The following is a 22,242-nucleotide window of genomic DNA, read 5'->3' on the forward strand; positions in this document are numbered from 1 at the left end:
TTTAGATAATTAATGCACTACGAATGTAGGTTTTATGAATTAATGAGATCTACCATAGTTTTGCATGAGATAAAATTAGATAACCAAAACAAGAGTATTGGCTAAGTCAACTTAAGAAACCCAAAACCTAGAACTAGTTAGAAATTGATAAGCTCCTATTAAATTTGCTTTTATTTAACTTTAATTTTTTAATTAGTTTGTCAACTTAATTTCTTCTATTCTCTAGTGATGAAATGAAGTCTAAATAATGTTGTAATTTGAGACATTTTGGTGCTTGACTTTCTTTCTCTGATAGATTGACACCTAGTATTCGTTGTACTTGTGAACGAATTGTACACGTGCAGGTGAGAAGTAAGTTTCAATATAAATTTCAATAGCAACAATAATTGCTAATGACTTCAATGTACTACCGATGGTGAAATTAATAGTAATAATAGCTGCATTAGTCATGCTTTATTCTCAACCACCAGATTGACACCGGGAAGATTGTGCCAACCATATTGGTTGTTACCCCATTCTTTTTATTTTTACTTAAAAAGATGATGAATCCATTTCTTATCAAAATCCCTAGTTTCAAAATCAAACATAAACACATGACAATTTCATATTTTCTAACCATCATTTATCATGAAAAATCAACTATTACAATCATATGAATTTATATATATATTGGTCATTTTTCAATTTTTCATGTCCAAAACCATGGGGAAAATTCCTTGTTTTAGGTTGAGGGAAAGGTGATAAACCAATACCATGGTTGATGTGGTCATTTTAACACGTGTCATATGTTGATGTATATCCTAAGAGAATAAAAGTGCGAATGGGCTTAGTAACAGTACAATTGGTCCCCTATTGATACCTTTAGTAGGTGTCCTTTTTGGTCATTTCATACTTTTGGGTGGGACTGTTGGGCTTTGCTGGAGCTGAATTATGCTTACCATGTCAGCAAATTATGTGGTGTTTCTCATATGCTTTTGTCACATGAATTTTCTGATCGCACACACTGAAATGTTACAGTCTGAATTATCTTCTCCATACAACAACCGAAGGAAACAAAAAAAAATGTGGGTACAACCCAAACATCTGACGGTAAGTGATGACTGACTGCTGTCTACAACCTTGTTACCAATGTCACTTCCCAAATAGAACCTCCTCCACTGTCACAGACTTTTATGATTTATTTTTTCAATTTCCTTTATTTTCCCATCTATTGTTGAACTGAATATTCAAATGAATATGTCTTTTTTCCTTATAAAAAGTTCGATTTTTAAGCTTGATTTGTATTGATATTTTTCCCTTATAAAAAATTCCTCACTCTCTTTGTGTAATTTTTCATGTATTAGCTCAATGATAATAACAAATATCATGAAGAACTACGATAATTAATGCTGTTGAATCATAAAGTATTAGTATGAAGAACTACGATGATTAATGCTGTTAAATCATAAAGTGTTAGTGTGAAAGCATTTGTAGAAAGATTCTTATGTATGTAAATATAACAGTTTACTATTAACCTGAATAATCACTATTTCTTACATACAACAGTTTACTATTAACCTGAATAATCACTATTTCTTTTTAGCTTTAATGTGTTCAATTGTAGCAATACTGTATATTCAATTTATCATGACTCTTTGGAACACGTACTAATTGTCATATCTGGGCAATCTCGCGCCTCGCGCGAGGTCCAAATTAACTAGTAGTACGAAAAGGTACAAAACTTGCAACACAAGGTTAATACGAGCAAATAGGGAAGAATAATGAACTTGAGGTGAAATATGCTATCTTTAAAGATTTTGTTGTCCACATCATACTTAATAGTTTGCTTCAGTATTATAGTAATATATGTCTATGACATAGAAATGTTTGATAGCAAAATCAAGTTTTCTCACTAACAAATTATCAAATACAAAGTTGATTCAATTGCTATGAGATTAGTTTGTCTATAGAAAAAGGAGTTCTCACACTTGTCATTAATATCTAGAAATAATTTCTACTAGAAAAACACCTTTTAGTACTAAAATAACTATTATTTGAATGTGACAAGGCACCAATAATTTCGAACCGTTAGTAAAGTCCGGCCCCAAGTCCACTTGAGCATAGAACTAGATCTGGAGTGCAATCAGGTTCATCATCAATAGACAACATATGATTCGGCATCAAATCCTTACTTGGTCCAAGCCCAATCTGAAATCGTTTGGTGTCAAGAAATAAGCACTTTGACTATCACAGAACTTGAAATTGAGCATCAATCCTATAAGAACCCAAGTTGGATCCATTACCAATGATTAGTCCAAATTTCAAAGTATCACATTTCATTTTTTTCATTTAGAAACTTTGACTAACAATCCTACACTTATTTTGTAAATGAAATTAGCAAACTAACACCATGAATACTATGTGTAAAAAAGGTATGTTTAGATTCAAACTTTCTTCTTGGTGTATATATATCACTAAAATCTAATGAAATTAGGGTAACTTATAGTTTTAAACCGTGATTTGCAAATTATATTAAATACATCATACATATGGTTTTATAAACATTGATCAATTCACAAAAAATTTTACAAATTTCCATGTGCTCTATATTAGTGCCATGCATATATAGAAAAGCAAATCCAAGATTTTGTCTAAAAGAAGGTACCACTTCTACAATCATATTAGTGAAGTTAGTTTCTAACTTTATAATATAACTCATCATGAAACACTTTACATGTCATTAAGAGAGCATATATTTGGCATATATTCATCCTCTTAATATCATTATGCACTAGTGGTGCACTAGTGGGGTAGAATGGTATACATAAGTACTAGTGCTAATAACCACTTATTAAAAACTTGTTAACCCTTAAAACTTTTAATCTAGCGCTAGAGAAATGTAAGGTTCCATTGCTAGTAATTCTAGAGGAAGGGTTTCAATCCCACTCCCAATGAGGTCAAATTCACTATTTCCATTGATAACGGTTTAGTCAAAGGATCCACAAAGTTGTTGTATGTTCAACATATACAATAGTAATGATGCTATCTCTCAATATTTATCTAAGATACTTATGTTTTAAACTAATATATTTACATTTACTATTATATATCTTGTTTAAGGCTTTAAACATAGTGGTTTGTCTTTCATAATATAAAGAGATTAAAGGCATAGGTTATGACCATAATTTCATATCGAGTAATAAATCTTTGAGCCACTCCACTCTGTTACAAGTAGTAGCCAAAGTTATAACTTCTATAGTAGGATGACCAATTACCGTTTATTTCTTAGAAACCCATAATATTGCACCTCCTGCAGTAAATATCCACCTGATTGTAGAATCCGTGTCACTCACACTAGTAAACCAACTAGTATTAGAGAAATTTTCTAGTGCAGTTGGAAATTTATCATAAAAGAATCCTAAATTCTTAGTCCTTTTGAGATAAACAAGAAATCTCCCAATAGACTTCCAATTATCCACACCAGAATTCTTGATATATCTTGCAACAATCTACATATGAAATATCTAGTTTGTACAATGCATTGCTTACATTAACCTCCCAATCAACACTTGCATACTCTAGTCATTCAAGTTTCTCAAGCAACTATATAGGTGGTTGCTTTAAACCATATAATGACTTCACTAACTTGCTAATTTTCTTCTCATTTTCAAGCAAAACAAAACCTTTGGATTATTCCATAGGCACTTTCTCATCTAAATCACCATTTAAGAATGCTTTTTGCATTCATTTGATGTACAAAAAGAAATTCTACATTGAAACTAATGACAATGCACTCCTATGGATGTTTATTAACTAATGCATGCTATCAAAATTGTTTATTCCTTCCTTTTGTTTAAAAGTTATAGCAACTATTACACTTCAAAATTAAAATGGATCCATCGATGGCATATTTTCTTCTAACTGTCTACTTACAACTAGTTAGGGTCTGTTTGATAACATAAAAAAGTGCTGAATCTGAACTTTTTCAGACATTCAGATGTTTTGAGTGTTTGATAAATGAAAATCCATTTGCTGAACTTGTTAAGTAGTGCTAAACTTGTGTGTATTTTTTTTCAGCACAAGAATCCTAACTGAATGCTTAATTCTGATAAGAATCAATAGAATTACTTCAACTATCTTATCTTATCTACCAAATCTACCCTTATTTATTAATTATGTTCAAAATTCTTGTATAATTAAACAACCTAATATTCTCTATCTAATGATTTTCTATTTTTCTTTTCTCCCTTTTGAATGACTTTCATTTCTTCTCCATACTCCTTATATAATATAATTCATCTTTTATATTAATTTGATTTAAAAATAAATATTGTCATTTTCATACCTAACATTTTTAGCTAATTAAATCATAGGTTCTATTTCTTTTTTGGATGAAAAGATATAAGGGCAAAATTGTCAAATTTAACTTATTAAGCATTCATTTATAATTGTTTATCAAACAGTATAGATAGGTTTGGTATTAAAATTCAGACATTCATATATTTCTTTTCAGTGCTTAAAATTCAGCAAATTAATTGTTTCAGTATTCAGATTTCAGAATTCAAACTTCAGAATTCAGATTCAGTTTTATCAAATGGAACCTTAGTTATGAACCTTATAGGATATCAACTAAAACCAAGTAATGTAAGACAACTTTGAGTCTACTTTAAAATTTAATGCTTCTCGCTAAAACATAGCATCTTTTGATATCAGGGGCGGGGCCACCTTAATTAGCTTGAGGGTAGGCAATTGCCCTCTCTCAAGTTCATTAATTACCCTTAGAGTTGGGTAATCCTTCACTTAAGTTTTAGTAGTTGCCCTTGAAATAAAGAAATGGGGGACAAACGTATAAAGCATAATCACTTACACAAGTAAAAAACTAATTCGCAATCATTAACTTGCTACCTTTTAGGAAATTAATGAAATCATTTTACTTATTTCTACGAGAAAATCAAGGAATAATTAAAAGAACAAAGGCAATGTCTTCACTATAGTCTGATCTTCTAATTCAAACGTTAACTCTAAATTACCAAGAATAGATAAAGTTATTGTAATTCAAACTCAAACCAAAGACTTCTTGGCTGAAACAAAAAAAGATTCAACGGAAGCATAGGATAGATCTTGAACAGAAGTTTGAGAAAAAAATCAACAACAATTTATTTAATTAAGAAACTCTTTCACAATTCACCAATATAATGTAAACTAACTTAATCTTTTCATATTCATCATGAATATTATTCTTCTTAGTTTCATAATATTTTTATAATTTTAATTTTAGACCTTTCATTTTATTTGTTGATTTAAAAATGAAGAAACTGTACTTTAATTACATGTAATTTAGTATATACAATAAATTAAAAGATTAATCTTTCCTACACTGACAGTGTATATACTATTAACGTTGGATGAATAACAACTATACAAAATTTGAATTTGAATTTGAAATTTAACTTTTGTACACATGTCATGAATCAAACGGTGATAGTGTATATACTGTCAGTGTATATAAGATTTACTCTAAATTAAAATATACATATTTTTTATGATTACTTTGGTAGAATTTAATTTTCATAACAATTTATTCTTTTTAAAACCTGATTATTCATCGAGGAAAATTGTGAACCTTTTATGTATTAAAGTAAAAATAGTTTTATTTTGTTTTAGGTTTGGTTTTAATTTCACTTAGTGGCACCATTTTTGTTTGGTGCATACCTTTTTCTTCTTGGGTGCATAACATATGCCCTTCATCTAAATTGTAATTTATTTTTTTATTTAATTTAATTATCAATATGTGTGAAAATATTTAACAAAGTACAAATTATGCACCCATGACCCAAGGTTCTTAGTTTTGCCACTGCTTGATGCTATAGTTTCACTAAATGTCTTGAGATCATCTTCTGGATTCAATGAGGTTTGTACTTATTTTGTAGAGACTGCTTATTGCTTCAACCAAGAAAACAATTACTTGTAAAAATATGAAATGAACATTAATTCTTAACCTGTTTGGTTTTGCTCAAGAAATGAGCATTTTGACCAAATTCCGACTTGGATTCCAGCATCGGATCCTACAAGCATCCAAGCCGGATCCACTGCCAATCATCAGTTCAAGTTTCAAAGTCACATTTCATTTTCCTTCGTTTACAAACTATAACCAAAATCGAACTGGTGTAAAATGTATCCCTGTATTGTGAGACATGTCAAGGAAGGGAAATAAGGTGCAAGTAAGCAAGAACTTTCTCGTGCCAAGAAGTAAATAAGCTACACAATAGACATAGTGGTACAGTTTGAGTAATTACAAATATATCCCTTAATTTTAACAAGAAGCTTTCATACCACCAAAAGGTTAGTTTCTTAGTATTATAATAATTGATCTCGAATTAACTTGAGGTATCCATCAAAGTTTCCAGGTCTAAGCATAAAAAACATTGCTAGAAAGAAAAAATATATATATGCTAAGGGTTTTGTACCTTAACATACTTGCCTTGTCTCTCTAATGTTCTCTCCAATTGATCCACACTCACTCACTTTTTATTTATTTAGTGTTTATCAGACAAAGGAAAAAAGAAACGTGAAATTTAGTTTGGCAATATAGATAGTGTACACTAATCAACAAACTCCAAGTTTTCCTGTCCTGTTAACATTGGGTTGGAAGTCATAGACTAGTTGATAAAGTCCTAGTTAGCCTGTAGTGTGAATATTGGGGTGGAAGTTTAGTCTAGCTTTAAAAGTACAGTTTAGTAGATAATACTCTACTAATTGATAATTTAGATAATTATTTATGAGATACACTTTTTATTATTTTCATTATTTTTTTGGGAAAAAAATCCGGGCAATTGTACCTTTTTTGCTTCTTTACACTATGTTTTTTTATGTTAGATATAAAGTTCACCATAATGGAGACTTTGTCAAGGAGCAAGTATTAAAGTTGCCTTTGATTTATAGAAACCAATTGTCGAAATAATAGCACTAACTACAGCTTGGAAGAAAGATTGGAGGACGTTGAAATTTGTAGTTAGTAAATATAGTAAGCTCTGAGAGAATATAGCTAAATGCAGTGTGAAAATTCTAGGAACCAGGGCGAGCCGCAGGGGCTAACTGCAGCAGCCGCTTCCCAAGTTTTGACTAATCCCCTTTGAACCCCTAGAAATTTTGATAATTTTTATTTACATTTATTGTTTTGCCCCACTTGAACTTTAGAACAATTTCATTGCCCCGCCCTCTTCACTTGAGTTGCCTCAGGAAATATAGTAGCTTCTCTAAATATTTTGAGACGCTTATTAAATTGGTTGTCCTACACAATTTAGTTTCCCAGTAAATTCTTTTTCAACACATGTAATCTTCTTAGAATTTCATGTATTGTCTCTAAAAATATCTCATTTTTTATTAGCAAGGGAAGAGTGAATATGGAAAGTAGGGAAGGGGAAAGAGAATTTGAATTCAACACTTCTAATTTTGATGTCTCAACCTTAACCACTAGACAAAGTTTTATTAGCTTCCAAAATAGCTCATCATAAACATGTATTGCAATTAACACTTGTTACTAGCTAACAATCCCATTCGGTACTTTAAAATAAAACTTAGCGCTATATTCATCTACATAGATTTTTTTTTCTTTTTTTTCTTGTGTAGGATGGTGAGAAAGAGAAGATAGATGCAAGGGTTATTATGTAATTTTGACATACTAATGCATATTTTAATTTACTATTGGGTATGTGACTTCCTTATTATGTTTTCTAGACTTGATTTTAATGGTGTTTTGTGGAAACGATATTGGTAATAAAGAACTTGTTGTTAGAGAATGTTGGTTTCTAGTATTTTTCAAAAAATTGCAAGCAGATATCAAGTCTGATTATTAAGCCAAAGAAATGGAAAAAATTAACACAAAATTCATAATTTTAGAATCACACTTGTTAAAAAAATTTCTACCTTTATTATATCGCTCCCTTTATTAAAAATCCTAAGTCTGCATGTGTACTAGCAATGGGAAAAAATTGAGAGAGCGTTGTTGTGAGGACTCGCAAATTTCTTGTATTTTTCTCAAAAATACCCTTTTATTTGAAAATTATTATTTATCAAAGGCCACTACCCAAATATTTCACACTAAGTGTAAATAGACCTAGAAAATAGGGTTTTACGCTTCGGTTTTAAGTTTGGAGCGAAATTAGGGTTTTCGCGATTTTTAGCCGGATGAATTTTCGGTACAAAGTAAGAATTAATTTGGGGATTAAAAGTGACTTTTAAGTGAGAAATAAGATGTGACTAGTGGCAATGGTATAAGGTTAGTGAATGGGAAGTGAAAAAACCTAGTACGTGAGTTTTTAAGAAAAACGGCGCGATCCGGCGGGTCCCGCGCACTACCGTTTGAACGCACCACTTGACCACCACTTTCTTACCACATGAGCTCATTAATATTTGAGCAAAATATCTCCTAAATTCCAGCTAAGTTTGACCGAAATTAGAGGCTGAAAATACAAGAAAAGAAAAGGAAATTTTACTTGGTAAGGGTTGTGACAAGTGTCACACCATTAGAGGCCATTGACCAAGACATTGTCCAACCTTCTTATCCCCAAAATTGCACCATTCTTCCTCATTATTTCTGCTGAAGAACCGTGAGAGAGAGAGAGCAAAAACAAGAGAAAAGCTTCTCCATTTCTTCTTGAATCAAGTCACAAAGTGAGGAAACAAAGAAACTAAGCCGATTAAACTTGTTCTTGAGTGACTAGTTAGTGACTTGTGGTGTGATTTTTGAAGGAGAGAGCTTGGGCTACTCTTAGTGACCTTTATTCAAGGTAAGAGAGTTTATCTTTCTAAGTTTTACTTTCAATTTTGTTAAATTAAGCTTAGTAGTTTGATTTTGTGGTGGAATCATGGATGATTAGCATGTTTTAGAAGTTTTCCCCAATTTATTTGATGAACTAGGGCTTGTGGAAATTCTGCCCAAATTGTTGTATGATGCTTATATGTTGCAATTGAGGTTTTATAAGGTGTTGTGGTAGTGATTAGACCAAGAAATTAAGGAAAGATTCACTAGAAACTAGAAATTCCAGAATCTGGAAAATTTCCCCAACATTCTGTCCGAATTTTTATCTGTGTGTTAGAGGCCGAATTGGCCTTAGGTCAAAGAAGAAAAGTTGTAGAGAATGGCATTTTATAGGTGCATACAAAATTTCAGCTCAATCGGAGCAACGTAGGACGTGAAAAGTCTAAAATACCCTTACTGTTCTAAGTATTTCCCAGCAGTCCGTTTCTTCAGTTAAGTCCAGTTTATCACGTTTTCTGACCAGGATCCATTCTAATTTAGCTTTGGGCCAAAACATGAAAGTTGTAGTGTTCTGAAGTAGCTTTAAAATGCCTCTAAGAACACCTGAATTGGATTTTTGTACACTGAGTTATGACCATTACAGTGTTCTGCGATTAAGCAGCCGATGAATTGGTTTCTGGTTTAGTAATTCAAGAAATTGACCAAGTTACATTAGAAACTGGACTAAGTGACCTTCATGAACATTGTAGCCCTGAGTCTTAGCTTCTAAACGGCATAGGTTACGTCTTAATCCGATAAGCGTAGCCTCGGATAAGTTATTTCCGCTTTCATACGTCAAATCTGTCTTTTGCTAAATTGAATTTCTGCACTTGTTATTACTGTATTTCTTATTCTCATGATATTGTGAGCCTATGGAACAGCTCTTGACTTGAATTGCTTATGTGTGATGTTGGGTTGTGGTTGAGGAAAAATAATGAAGCCAAAATGGCTGGAAAATTAGGTAAACACAAAGGGCGTGCTGCCCAAATTTTCGCCCGAGGGCTAGGTTTCTATTTGAACTTGTATACTTTTGTTAGGCCAATACCATGACCGGTTTTCCATTTTAAAACATGATTTTCATCCTTGGGTTCAAACAACCCTCTTCTTACTTGAAAGTCATCTTTACACGTTTTACTCCTAATTAGTCGGGTTTCTTTGTTTCCCTTAAATGTTTTGCTCGATAAACTGTAATATGTTCTCTTGTTCAACCTTAGGTTTCATTGGTGATTAAGGGTAATATCCGAAAGGATATTTTGCGCGATATTTTGCATTTCTAGGTGAGTGTTCCTTATTTGATTCTATGGCTTGTTGTTATCATTTGCTAATGTGTTAAGTGCTTTTAATGATTTCCAAAATGAGCTTCCTAGGCGAGTGTGTACTTTATCGCACTCGACCTAAATAACTGTGCAATTTTCAAGGATTTAATGATTGAAATGTTACTTGCGCATGAATGTAAGCCTTTTTGGGCTGAACTGGCCATTACCCCTTGTTACCGGTCGTCTCGAACCAAAAGCGGACTCGGTCGGGCGATTAGGGACTTGGGTGAACGTTTGGTATACTCGAGTATTACCCTGTAGGTTGGTGGAGACTGGCCAATGGCCAGGACGGGGGTGAATGAATGAATGAATGAACGAACGAACGATCGAACGAGGGTTATTGATAAACGAAAAATGCAGTTTCAAATGATTGGAGGAATAAGGGGAAATGTCAGGAGAACGAATGAACGAAATAACGAATTGCTCCTTGTGAGCCGTATCCTTTTAATGAATGTGTTACTATCGCTTTCCATTGAAAATGTTTCTTGAATTATTGATACTCCATGTTTAATGTATTGGATTGATTATCTGATTATGTGTTCGGAACCTCATTGGGCTTTTAGCTCATCCCTTTAGTTTTGTTTTCCTTACAGGGGAAGGCGAGCGAGGACGTGAGCTTGAGATAGACTAGCCAATCTAGTTTTGTTTCTTTTGTTTCTTTTGTAGTGGTTCTCGCCTAGTGCTTGGCACGGGCTGGACGTATGAAGGATTGAGAACCCTTGTATATTTGATGTTTATATTCTCTTTTGGGTTGGCAATGTATATAAGTTCCGCTTTAAGTTTGGATCAATGCTCTATTTATTCTTGTGATTTATTTCAATTTTTAATTGAGGACTGTAGCGAACGACTGAGTCCCGGCGAGAGCTGGGCAGGCGGCCCGCCGAACCCTCTGGTACGCCTTAGGGGGAGGTGGGGTCGTTACAAGTGGTATCAGAGCTTAGGCTTCAGATCTCTGTAGTGTATCCTAGATTAAAGATTAGGATACCGGACTGTGGGATTTGATTGGACTTGAAAGTTAAGCGATTGAGGGATAAAACTTATAGCTGCTTCGCGTGGTTTCTACGTGGAGTGACCCTGGACTAAGTGGTGAAAAAGTATGAGGGACTAAGTGAAGCTATGAATTGCGAATGTTATAGGCCTTAAATCTTTCTCATGGTATTTGAAGACCATAGATAGGTATGTCAGGTAGGAATTCCGATTGTAGATAGTTTACTCTTGAGACTGCAGCTCGAGATGTGAATTATCTTATTTCGGATTCTCGTGCCTGAGTACTCTATAGTTGAGGTGCTGCTAAATACTTGAGACTTGTATTTCGGGAACATGAACAGGCTTTGTCTGACTAGAATGAGCACAAGAGGTCAGGGACATCTAGTTTGGATAGTAAGTGACGTGAGAGACCAGACGGGCTGATACTGGGGCGACTTCACCTTTTCCTTTTGATTTACCAGTATATTGTTACTACATGACATTAGTATACCTGTATGTACATGGTTATCTGTCCAACTTGATATGTATTTGTGTATTTGCTTATCCGTCTTCTTGGTATGGCGTGTTATGTGGGTATATGTTCATTTGAATATTTGGTGCCCTCAATAGTTACTTTAGTAACCTTATCGTGTTTATTTACTAAATTACCTTTTTGGGGGAAAAGAAAAGAGAGGGAAAACATATATATGGACGGGAGACGTAGCCGTGGACGTGGACGTGGCCGTGGGAATGAACGAGCTCAAGAGCCAAGAGAGGAAAGAGAAACAACAGCTACACAAGAGCAAGGAATGAGGGTTGAAGCCGAAGACCAAATGGCAACGGTAATGCAACAAATGACAGATATCTTGGCAAGATTGGTGGATCAACAAGGCCAAATGGCCGTGAATCAACCCCGGAACCCTGAAATCGGAGAAGATAAGGCTCTTGAGAGGTTCCAGAAATTTACTCCTCCGAAATTCCTTGGAGGATCTGATCCGGATATAGCCGAACAATGGTTAGAGGCCATGATTAATATTTTCACCGTCTTGAACTACACCGAGCAAAGACAAGTAAACTTTGCGGTGTTCCAATTTGAAGGATCGGCCCGAGCGTGGTGGAACGTTATTAAAGCAAAATGGGAAAGAGAACAGACCGTATGGACATGGACGAATTTCATAAGGGAATTTAACGAGAAATACCTCCCTCCTTTAGTTCAAGAGAGGAGAGAGGAAGAGTTTATTGGACTACGCCAGGGAACGTTAAGTGTGGCCGAATATGAAACGAAATTTACGAAACTATCCAAGTTTGCTTCTGAATTGGTAGCCACAAAACGGCGAAGAGTAAGACGGTTTATACAAGGATTAAATTTGGAACTCCAAGAAGCACTAGCGGCAGTACAAGTGAATACGTTTACGGAGGCCCTTGAGAAAGCTCAAAGAATCGAGACTGCAAAGGCACAGATAAAAGCTTCCTAGACCCAGAAAAGGAGTGCATCGAGTAGTGTAGTGGAGGAATTAAGTGAAGCGAGAGTCCCTTCCAAAGTGCAAAAAGTGAACTTTTTGTCCCACCCACCATGGACATTAGGGGCGATAGATGAAGGATCTACAAAAGAAAGCCAAATCAGATTTGGGAAAAGTTTTCAAGAAAGCCAAAAGATGGCTTCTCACGTGGTCTGTGGGTACTGTGGAAAGGCAAATCATGTCGAAAGCGATTGTTGGAGAAAGGGGCGGAAATGTTTAATCTGCGGAAGTGGCGATCATCAAGTTAGCAACTGTCCGAGGAGACAGTCACGTGAAAGCAATACTCTGCAACTAGATGGAGCTAAATCACAAGTGAATGAAGGAGGGAAACGAACTAGCGGACCGGCAAAGGTTTATGCTTTAGACAACCGACAAGTTCCGGACTCGTCTGAGGCAACTGAAGGTAAAATTTCGAGGACGAAATTTTTTTAAGGGAGAGAGAATGTGAGGACTCGCAAATTTCTTGTATTTTTCTCAAAAATACCCTTTTATTTGAAAATTATTATTTATCAAAGGCCACTACCCAAATATTTCACACTAAGTGTAAATAGACCTAGAAAATAGGGTTTTACGCTTCGGTTTTAAGTTTGGAGCGAAATTAGGGTTTTCGCGATTTTTAGCCGGATGAATTTTCGGTACAAAGTAAGAATTAATTTGGGGATTAAAAGTGACTTTTAAGTGAGAAATAAGATGTGACTAGTGGCAATGGTATAAGGTTAGTGAATGGGAAGTGAAAAAACCTAGTACGTGAGTTTTTAAGAAAAACGGCGCGATCCGGCGGGTCCCGCGCACTACCGTTTGAACGCACCACTTGACCACCACTTTCTTACCACATGAGCTCATTAATATTTGAGCAAAATATCTCCTAAATTCCAGCTAAGTTTGACCGAAATTAGAGGCTGAAAATACAAGAAAAGAAAAGGAAATTTTACTTGGTAAGGGTTGTGACAAGTGTCACACCATTAGAGGCCATTGACCAAGACATTGTCCAACCTTCTTATCCCCAAAATTGCACCATTCTTCCTCATTATTTCTGCTGAAGAACCGTGAGAGAGAGAGAGCAAAAACAAGAGAAAAGCTTCTCCATTTCTTCTTGAATCAAGTCACAAAGTGAGGAAACAAAGAAACTAAGCCGATTAAACTTGTTCTTGAGTGACTAGTTAGTGACTTGTGGTGTGATTTTTGAAGGAGAGAGCTTGGGCTACTCTTAGTGACCTTTATTCAAGGTAAGAGAGTTTATCTTTCTAAGTTTTACTTTCAATTTTGTTAAATTAAGCTTAGTAGTTTGATTTTGTGGTGAAATCATGGATGATTAGCATGTTTTAGAAGTTTTCCCCAATTTATTTGATGAACTAGGGCTTGTGGAAATTCTGCCCAAATTGTTGTATGATGCTTATATGTTGCAATTGAGGTTTTATAAGGTGTTGTGGTAGTGATTAGACCAAGAAATTAAGGAAAGATTCACTAGAAACTAGAAATTCCAGAATCTGGAAAATTTCCCCAACATTCTGTCCGAATTTTTATCTGTGTGTTAGAGGCCGAATTGGCCTTAGGTCAAAGAAGAAACGTTGTAGAGAATGGCATTTTATAGGTGCATACAAAATTTCAGCTCAATCGGAGCAACGTAGGACGTGAAAAGTCTAAAATACCCTTACTGTTCTAAGTATTTCCCAGCAGTCCGTTTCTTCAGTTAAGTCCAGTTTATCACGTTTTCTGACCAGGATCCATTTTGATTTAGCTTTGGGCCAAAACATGAAAGTTGTAGTGTTCTGAAGTAGCTTTAAAATGCCTCTAAGAACACCTGAATTGGATTTTTGTACACTGAATTATGACCATTACAGTGTTCTGCGATTAAGCAGCCGATGAATTGGTTTCTGGTTTAGTAATTCGAGAATTTGACCAAGTTACATTAGAAACTGGACTAAGTGACCTTCATGAACATTGTAGCCCTGAGTCTTAGCTTCGAAACGGCATAGGTTGCGTCTTAATCCGATAAGCGTAGCCTCGGATAAGTTATTTCCGCTTTCATACGTCAAATCTGTCTTTTGCTAAATTGAATTTCTGCATTTGTTATTACTGTATTTCTTATTCTTATGATATTGTGAGCCTATGGAACGGCTCTTGACTTGAATTGCTTATGTGTGATGTTGGGTTGTGGTTGAGGAAAAATAATGAAGCCAAAATGGCTGGAAAATTAGGTAAACACAAAGGGCGTGCTGCCCAAATTTTCGCCCGAGGGCTAGGTTTCTATTTGAACTTGTATACTTTTGTTAGGCCAATACCATGACCGGTTTTCCATTTTAAAACATGATTTTTCATCCTTGGGTTCAAACAACCCTCTTCTTACTTGAAAGTCATCTTTACACGTTTTACTCCTAATTAGTCGGGTTTCTTTGTTTCCCTTAAATGTTTTGCTCGATAAACTGTAATATGTTCTCTTGTTCAACCTTAGGTTTCATTGGTGATTAAGGGTAATATCCGGAAGGATATTTTGCACGATATTTTGCATTTCTAGGTGAGTGTTCATTATTTGATTCTATGGCTTGTTGTTATCATTTGCTAATGTGTTAAGTGCTTTTAATGATTTCCAAAATGAGCTTCCTAGGCGAGTGTGTACTTTATCGCACTCGACCTAAATAACTGTGCAATTTTCAAGGATTTAATGATTGAAATGTTACTTGCGCATGAATGTAAGCCTTTTTGGGCTGAACTGGCCATTGCCCCTTGTTACCGGTCGTCTCGAGCCAGAAGCGGACTCGGTCGGGCGATTAGGGACTTGGGTGAACGTTTGGTATACTCGAGTATTACCCTGTAGGTTGGTGGAGACTGGCCAATGGCCAGGACGGGGGTGAATGAATGAATGAATGAACGAACGATCGAACGAGGGTTATTGATAAACGAAAAATGCAGTTTCAAATGATTGGAGGAATAAGGGGAAATGTCAGGAGAACGAATGAACGAAATAACGAATTGCTCCTTGTGAGCCGTATCCTTTTAATGAATGTGTTACTATCGCTTTCCATTGAAAATGTTTCTTGAATTATTGATACTCCATGTTTAATGTATTGGATTGATTATCTGATTATGTGTTCGGAACCTCATTGGGCTTTTAGCTCATCCCTTTAGTTTTGTTTTCCTTACAGGGGAAGGCGAGCAAGGACGTGAGCTTGAGATAGACTAGCCAATCTAGTTTTGTTTCTTTTGTTTCTTTTGTAGTGGTTCTCGCCTAGTGCTTGGCACGGGTTGGACGTATGAAGGATTGAGAACCCTTGTATATTTGATGTTTATATTCTCTTTTGGGTTGGCAATGTATATAAGTTCCGCTTTAAGTTTGGATCAATGCTCTATTTATTCTTGTGATTTATTTCAATTTTTAATTGAGGACTGTAGCGAACGACTGAGTCCCGGCGAGAGTTGGGCAGGCGGCCCGCCGAACCCTCTGGTACGCCTTAGGGGGAGGTGGGGTCGTTACAGTTGTCAACACAAGAATGAATAAATTTTTGACGAAACAATTGGCACAATCTTACATACCATTTTCTTGTTTAAAACATCTCATGTCTAAATGGCAATGTCATTAGGATGATAAATTGAAAGTCATTTGCAGTTATACCGACAGCCAGTCTCGACTAGTTAGTCTTCGTTCTCATTGACCAGTCCTGGGGCTGTGGACGAATATTCCAACCATGGCACCAATAAAAGTCGCTCCAAAATAAATGCAACTTCTTATTACGTATACATTCATCTAATTTATCTGTTTTACTGTCATATATCATAAGGGATAATTTCAGAAGGTTTCTAGTAATTTCAGACAGTTTCCCTCATGTTTTAAAAATTACACATATCTCCCCTAAAACATAGGTTTGGATTTCACCTTAATGATGTAAGACCAAAAAAGCATATTAATACCCAAAATTTCCCTCATTTAAATTTCCTTAATATGAATAATCATTAAAATTTTAAAAAGTGAAGAATACACTTGTATACTACCAAAATTATGAGTTTTATTGTTTAACTAATGTCTTGATATTTTTCCATCCCTATGGTTTTCTACATCTACCCAAACTTTCAAACTCTTATGATTTCTTCTTCTTCCAAACAAACTCTTTGTCTTAGATGCCAAAATCTACTGTCGTAATTCTTACCTTCACAATCTTACCTCTCTATAGGTTTCTTCCATATATGCCTACCAAGCCATTAGTCATAAAACTCACAATCCCTACCTTTTCCTCACTCAAACAACCAAGCCCTTAGTTACCAGAATTTTTCTAACCTTTGCTCTCAACATTTGGGTTGATCATCCTAAATCAGTCCACGCTTTTTTCTCTAAATTGACACAATTTTATCAAGAACAAATTTAATTTCTATTAAGAGGAACCAGGCAAAATATCAACAAAGTGCAAGTTTGGGATAGTAATTTTAGTACAGTCTATCAAATTATACTTTTTCGTAATCCACTAGCTTTTTTGTGTTTAATAATATGAACAATTGGGTTGTTCAGTAATGATTGCTTCCATTACCATCAAAAGCAGTAGCATATTTGAGTGATAGAATAAAGGAGATATCTACCTTGATTAGTATATTTGAGTGATAGAATGTTACAATTTTAATGGCCACGACTGAAATAGTTTGGCCACAATATATGGCTTGGTCAAGAAGAATTGTTTTCCTTTTTTTATTTTCCTTTTTTCTGTTATCTTTTCCCTTTTTTAATCAATGGCTTATCTTTTGAAAAATTATGAAAGTTATTATGGTCATTGTCTATCATCAAGGGAGGTAAGTGTAATATTGAAAATTTTAAGGGAACTCAGTGAAATTATCAGAAATCTCAAGGGAGGTTTCTGAAATTATCCCATATCATAATTAGCATTTATGCTTCTTTTGTAGATAGACCGACCGTTAAAATGGTTATAAATCTTTAAGCTCCAAATGTCCCAAAACTAGAGGTGGTAATTTGTCTCAAGTCCCAATGGGTTACCAATGCCCATGGGGACTTTGGGTGAGATGGGTACTGGAATTTGATATTGGGTTTAAAATGGGACAAATCCCAATTGTACTCATTAATTGATAGGAAATTTTGGGAAATACTTGGGTACCCATTGGACTCAAATAGCAAGGGCTCCGTTTGGATTAGCTATTTTTGGGGGGTATTTTTGAAATATTTTATTGTAGCAGTGTATATGAAAAATTTTTACTATAAAATTTTTTTGGAATATTTGATATACTAATATGGATGGTATGTTTTTTGAGTTATTGTATATTACTGTAACATTGTATTTGAAAAACTTATTTTTTGAAAAAATAGCCAATCCAAACGGAGTCTTAGATTAAAAAATTATCTTTAACAATTTTTATAGTCATACCAGCGAATATAATCTAGTCGTCTTCCTAGTCATTATCCACAAGAATTTCCAGTATTTCAATTAGTTTAGACCTGTCATCCTTGGACAATGATGAGAATAAATATTCAACACCCTAAGTACCTTGGCCATCTTGATATTTGTTGGAATATGGCTGTATATCTATCTTTTCCTTTATTTGTTAATCCAATTTTTTGTGGGAATCTTGAGTATAAAGCACTTGCATGTTTATTTAATAAAACTAAAAGAAATTTAATAAATCAAAAATATTAAAATTATATAAAAAATAAAAAATGAATTAAAGGAAAAAAAATATGTAGAAAATAGATTTGGGTATTGGGCGGGATCAATCTAAACTCATTCCAAAGTGATCCCGCCCAAATTAGTCCCAAAACACATATGGGTAAGGTTGGACCCAAACCCATATAACTCGGTTCCATTTCAAATCCAAACAAATCCCCCCATCCTGCCCATTTTGCCACCTCTACCCAAAACCATAGATATATGAGTTCTCACTTATCCACAGGACTAAACTAGAAAGTGATAACCAGAACAGATGCCGAAAGAACAAGAAAAAGAGTAGTTGATTCAGTCTTTTTCTTTTAATTAATCCCCGCAAGTGGTTAGCTAGGTAGCCAGGAAGCAGACAGCAGGACTGGACCTAGAAATTGAACCAGAAGATGGTTCTTCAATTTCTGGCTTTTTCAACAAATGCCTTCCCATATATCAACATCACGTGAAACCTCCAAATGGCAGTTATAAAGGATAAGCACCAGAACCAATCAAATAGAGCTAATGGATTTGGTGGAGCTAATATTATACTCCTTCTATCCCATTTTGATAATCTTATTTTTCTTTTTCATTTTTTACCTCAAATTATAGTCTACTTTTCAATTGAAAATATAATTAATTTTTAATTTCTCTAAAATATCATTATTTAACATACTTTCTTTATTTTCAGTGAGTATAACTTACCTTATTTAATAATTATTTTTGATTCATGCTTGAATGGTGCAATCTTCAGTATTATTGTTGTAATTAATGTAAAGGTATAATGATTATTCATACTTCTAATATTAACATAAGGGTATTTTAGAAAAACATTAAGTTAGATTTATTCTTTTAATAAAGTTAACTAATTTTTTTAAACTATGTGAAAAAAAAACCAAGACAAAGTGGGACAAAGGAAGTACAACATTAACACAATTTTAATAAGAAAAAATGGAGTACAAATAAATGCTTAGTTTGGTTAAGGATAAAAAGAAAATTGTATAATAGATAATGAAATATTTGGACTGATTGGAATTCAAATACTGACGTGATTAATGGAACAAAAACGTGTTAAGAAATTATTTTGCCTTCCTATAGTTTTGTCCACGCGGAAAAGGTTGCCTTTTCAAATAGGGTGGGTGTAAGTGGTCCCAATGTCATATTTTTGAAAAAATGTAATGTAGAAAATTTTGATGTACATGACAAAATGTCATATTTTTTATGTACGTTTGAATTGCTATTTTTAGAAGTTTTTGCAGAAAAATACACTGTAGCGATTTGATATACATGAGGCAAAAAGATTACTAGAAAATATGTTAACGGAAAATATAAATTTTCTTTTGCAGAAAATCACAATCCAAACAAGTAGAAAATTCTTGTAGAAAAATATTGTAATTCAAGAAATGGGTGATAATTTTGACAAAAAGGATAAATTTCTTGTAGAAAAGTATTGTAATTCACGAGGTGGGTGACAATTATAAAACATTAATAGTTGATCTACTCTTCTTTTTTAATACGTCTAGGCACCAAATAAGAAAACCTTTCGAATATTCGCCCACCATCCTACTATACTTTGGGTTTAGGTTAACCCAATGATTCGCGAATATTAATTATTATTTTAAAATGTCTAATTCAAGTGAATACGGCCTCTTTTCGATAACCCATCTGGGACAGGCATGACAATTAGTCGATTTCATGTTAGATTGCTTTAACATAATTCATCTGTGCAAGCATAACATCTCTTTTTGGAGTCGTTATATAAGCTAACCTTTATATTTCTGAGTTTTAATTTCTTATTTCTTTTTTTTTCGTTTTTTTTTTTTGGCCTTTCAGAGTTCTAGTTACTTTTGAATGGCTAAACAAATTAATAAACAAGTGGACAAATCAATAGAATGGATCAAGATATCTATTTCCTTTCACAAAATTTAGGAGATCTTCCTATAAAGTATACAAACAAATGTGCCACTTTTAGTTGGAAAACAGCATTACATAAATGAGCAACATCAATGCACCATTTTGCCAACCCTTAATCAACCCACACCCCCCCCCCCCCCCCCCCCCCTAAAAAAAAACAAAAACCCAAGAAAAGAAAAGTTCAACTGAAATTTGTTCCAGACTAAAAAAATCCAACACCATTATGCATTATTCCTACGGTTTCTTTCCAGAAGTCCCTCTAAAACAACCTTCTTCTTATATTCTTCTGAGTTTATATCTAGATCAAAGGATTTTGAACCATTTCTTGTTGTAACTTTTGGTTCAACCTTTTGGGCTTTGATGAGAGGGAAGCAATATAACCATGCAGAAGTGAACAAAATTGCACATAACTTACCCCAAACTACCATAATTGTTAGGGTCACCAATATAATTGACATCCCAACAAACCGGTCAAATTTGCCACCTTGCTTGTCGTTTTCTCCTTGAGATTTGTCTTTCTTCACGAGAAAACTTTGCTCGCCACCGTTGCCCACCGCGGGTTTCTTCTGTATTGACGGTGGCGGCATAGAGGTTGAGTGCGAGATCACCGCCACGGCCCGCTGGCTAGCCGCTTGCTTGTCCTCCGGTGAACGATGACTTGAAGAGTGTTTTTTAGATGACCCTTTTTTATACGTTGTCTCCTCCACAATGGACTCCAAACGATTTAAGCTTTTGCTATTCTCGAGGATGATCTTTTGAGCATTTTCGTACTTTGACTGACAAAAAAAAAGAAAAGAAATGTTACATTAAAAATTCAATCATGATAGAAAGGTATTGTGTAGCTGTATATATTTGAATTTTGTATCGTATTGATTTTACAATTGTGAGCTATATTTGACCTTCTGTTAAAAGGCCAAGCAGTCAAACCAACATCCAGACTCCAAAAAGCTTGAACAACCACATGATTTGCCAAAATTTTTTTTAAAAAAATATTATTCAATTTGTATTATAAACACAATTTTCAATCATCTTTTTATTTCAAATACACTATATCACAAAACATGCTACAATATTATTTTAAATAAATTTTTTTCCAAATTATCTCCTATATCCAAACACATTATTTGCTAGTAAAACCAACATCTGGCCAATTTAAGAATTGAAATTAGTCCCTTCACCTATCATGGCATTAAAATATATCTCATCATTCAAGTTATCCACTAATTTGCTATTTCTGTTTTTTTCCTCAGAAGTTTTGAATAAAAAGTTAGAATGAGAATCTAACTCAATCTTGAGTAAAATAACGTCCCTTCTTTTTTGTAATTTGGATTGGGACTCTTAAGTAATTTTCTCAACATAATTGGAAATAATACATACTAATAACTGCACGTATATCATACCTTAGCAAATTTTTTCCCTTGGACAATCACATCACCAATCGGACCACCCGGAGCTTGACCAGCGACGGCGCCGTCTGCTGGAAGATTTGGAGGTTTAGCTAACACTTTCTTGATAGATTTGGCCATTAAAAAACCATCTTTTCTTTGATGGAGCTTTTCACTGGTGGCAGCATCAACTGGAACAGTTCTCTTAGGGGATTTCTTGGACCAAGAAAACCACGAAACTGTAGTTCTTGTAGTTGTAGTAGGACTAGTGCTGCTTTTCTTGCTCTTTTCTTTGACCTTATGGGGAGGAATAGATGATCCAAAACAGCCCAGGAAACAACTGCTGGTTCTTTTAGGCTGATGGTTTTCCTTTTTGCAGCTGCTATCTGGGATTTGAGCCATAGAAGAGGAAAACAAGAGTGGCCGGCATGTAAGAGGAAAGATATAGCTGCTGTTTTTTCCTGTTTGGTTTTGGAGTTGAAGTCATGGCTACTTTTCTATTGGGAGACCAGAGAATTCATTTATTCAAGTATATATAATGGAAGAAGCTTCTTCTCAATTTTTTGGCATTGGCTGAATTAAACACTTGAACTCCCTAGGTTTACATTTTTGTCTCACTTTACCCCCTATAATTTTATTTGTCAGGACTTAACCCCCCTTCTTTGAATTTGAATTTCTTTTTTTAGAGTAGAGAATGGGTGGAATTTAAGAATCAGAGAAGAGACAAAGCAAATC

At 34.4% G+C, this 22,242-nt stretch overlaps 1 protein-coding gene across 1 annotated transcript; it reads right to left on the bottom strand.

Moving 5' to 3' along the window:
• Positions 1-20,292: 20,292 nt before the first annotated feature.
• On the bottom strand, positions 20,293-21,989 carry LOC113781334 (uncharacterized protein At5g23160-like). The gene is made up of 2 exons (XM_027327250.1): positions 21,523-21,989; positions 20,293-20,898 (listed from the first exon to the last, which is right to left on the bottom strand). Exons 1-2 carry the CDS (start codon positions 21,907-21,909, stop codon positions 20,344-20,346), a joined length of 942 nt encoding a protein of 313 aa, XP_027183051.1. The 5' UTR covers positions 21,910-21,989; the 3' UTR covers positions 20,293-20,343.
• Positions 21,990-22,242: the final 253 nt, after the last annotated feature.

This window comes from Coffea eugenioides, chromosome 8, assembly GCF_003713205.1.
Source record: "Coffea eugenioides isolate CCC68of chromosome 8, Ceug_1.0, whole genome shotgun sequence".
NCBI classification, from domain to species: Eukaryota; Viridiplantae; Streptophyta; class Magnoliopsida; order Gentianales; family Rubiaceae; genus Coffea; species Coffea eugenioides.

What these genes read in the sequence shown, in the direction of transcription:
- LOC113781334 (XM_027327250.1), bottom strand. Translation starts at nt 21,909, where the DNA reads ATGGCTCAAATCCCAGATAGCAGCTGCAAAAAGGAAAACCATCAGCCT. An exon ending in AAGGGAAAAAATTTGCTAAG is followed by an intron (nt 20,899 to 21,522) that starts GTATGATATACG and finishes TTTTTTTGTCAG; the next exon opens with TCAAAGTACGAAAATGCTCA.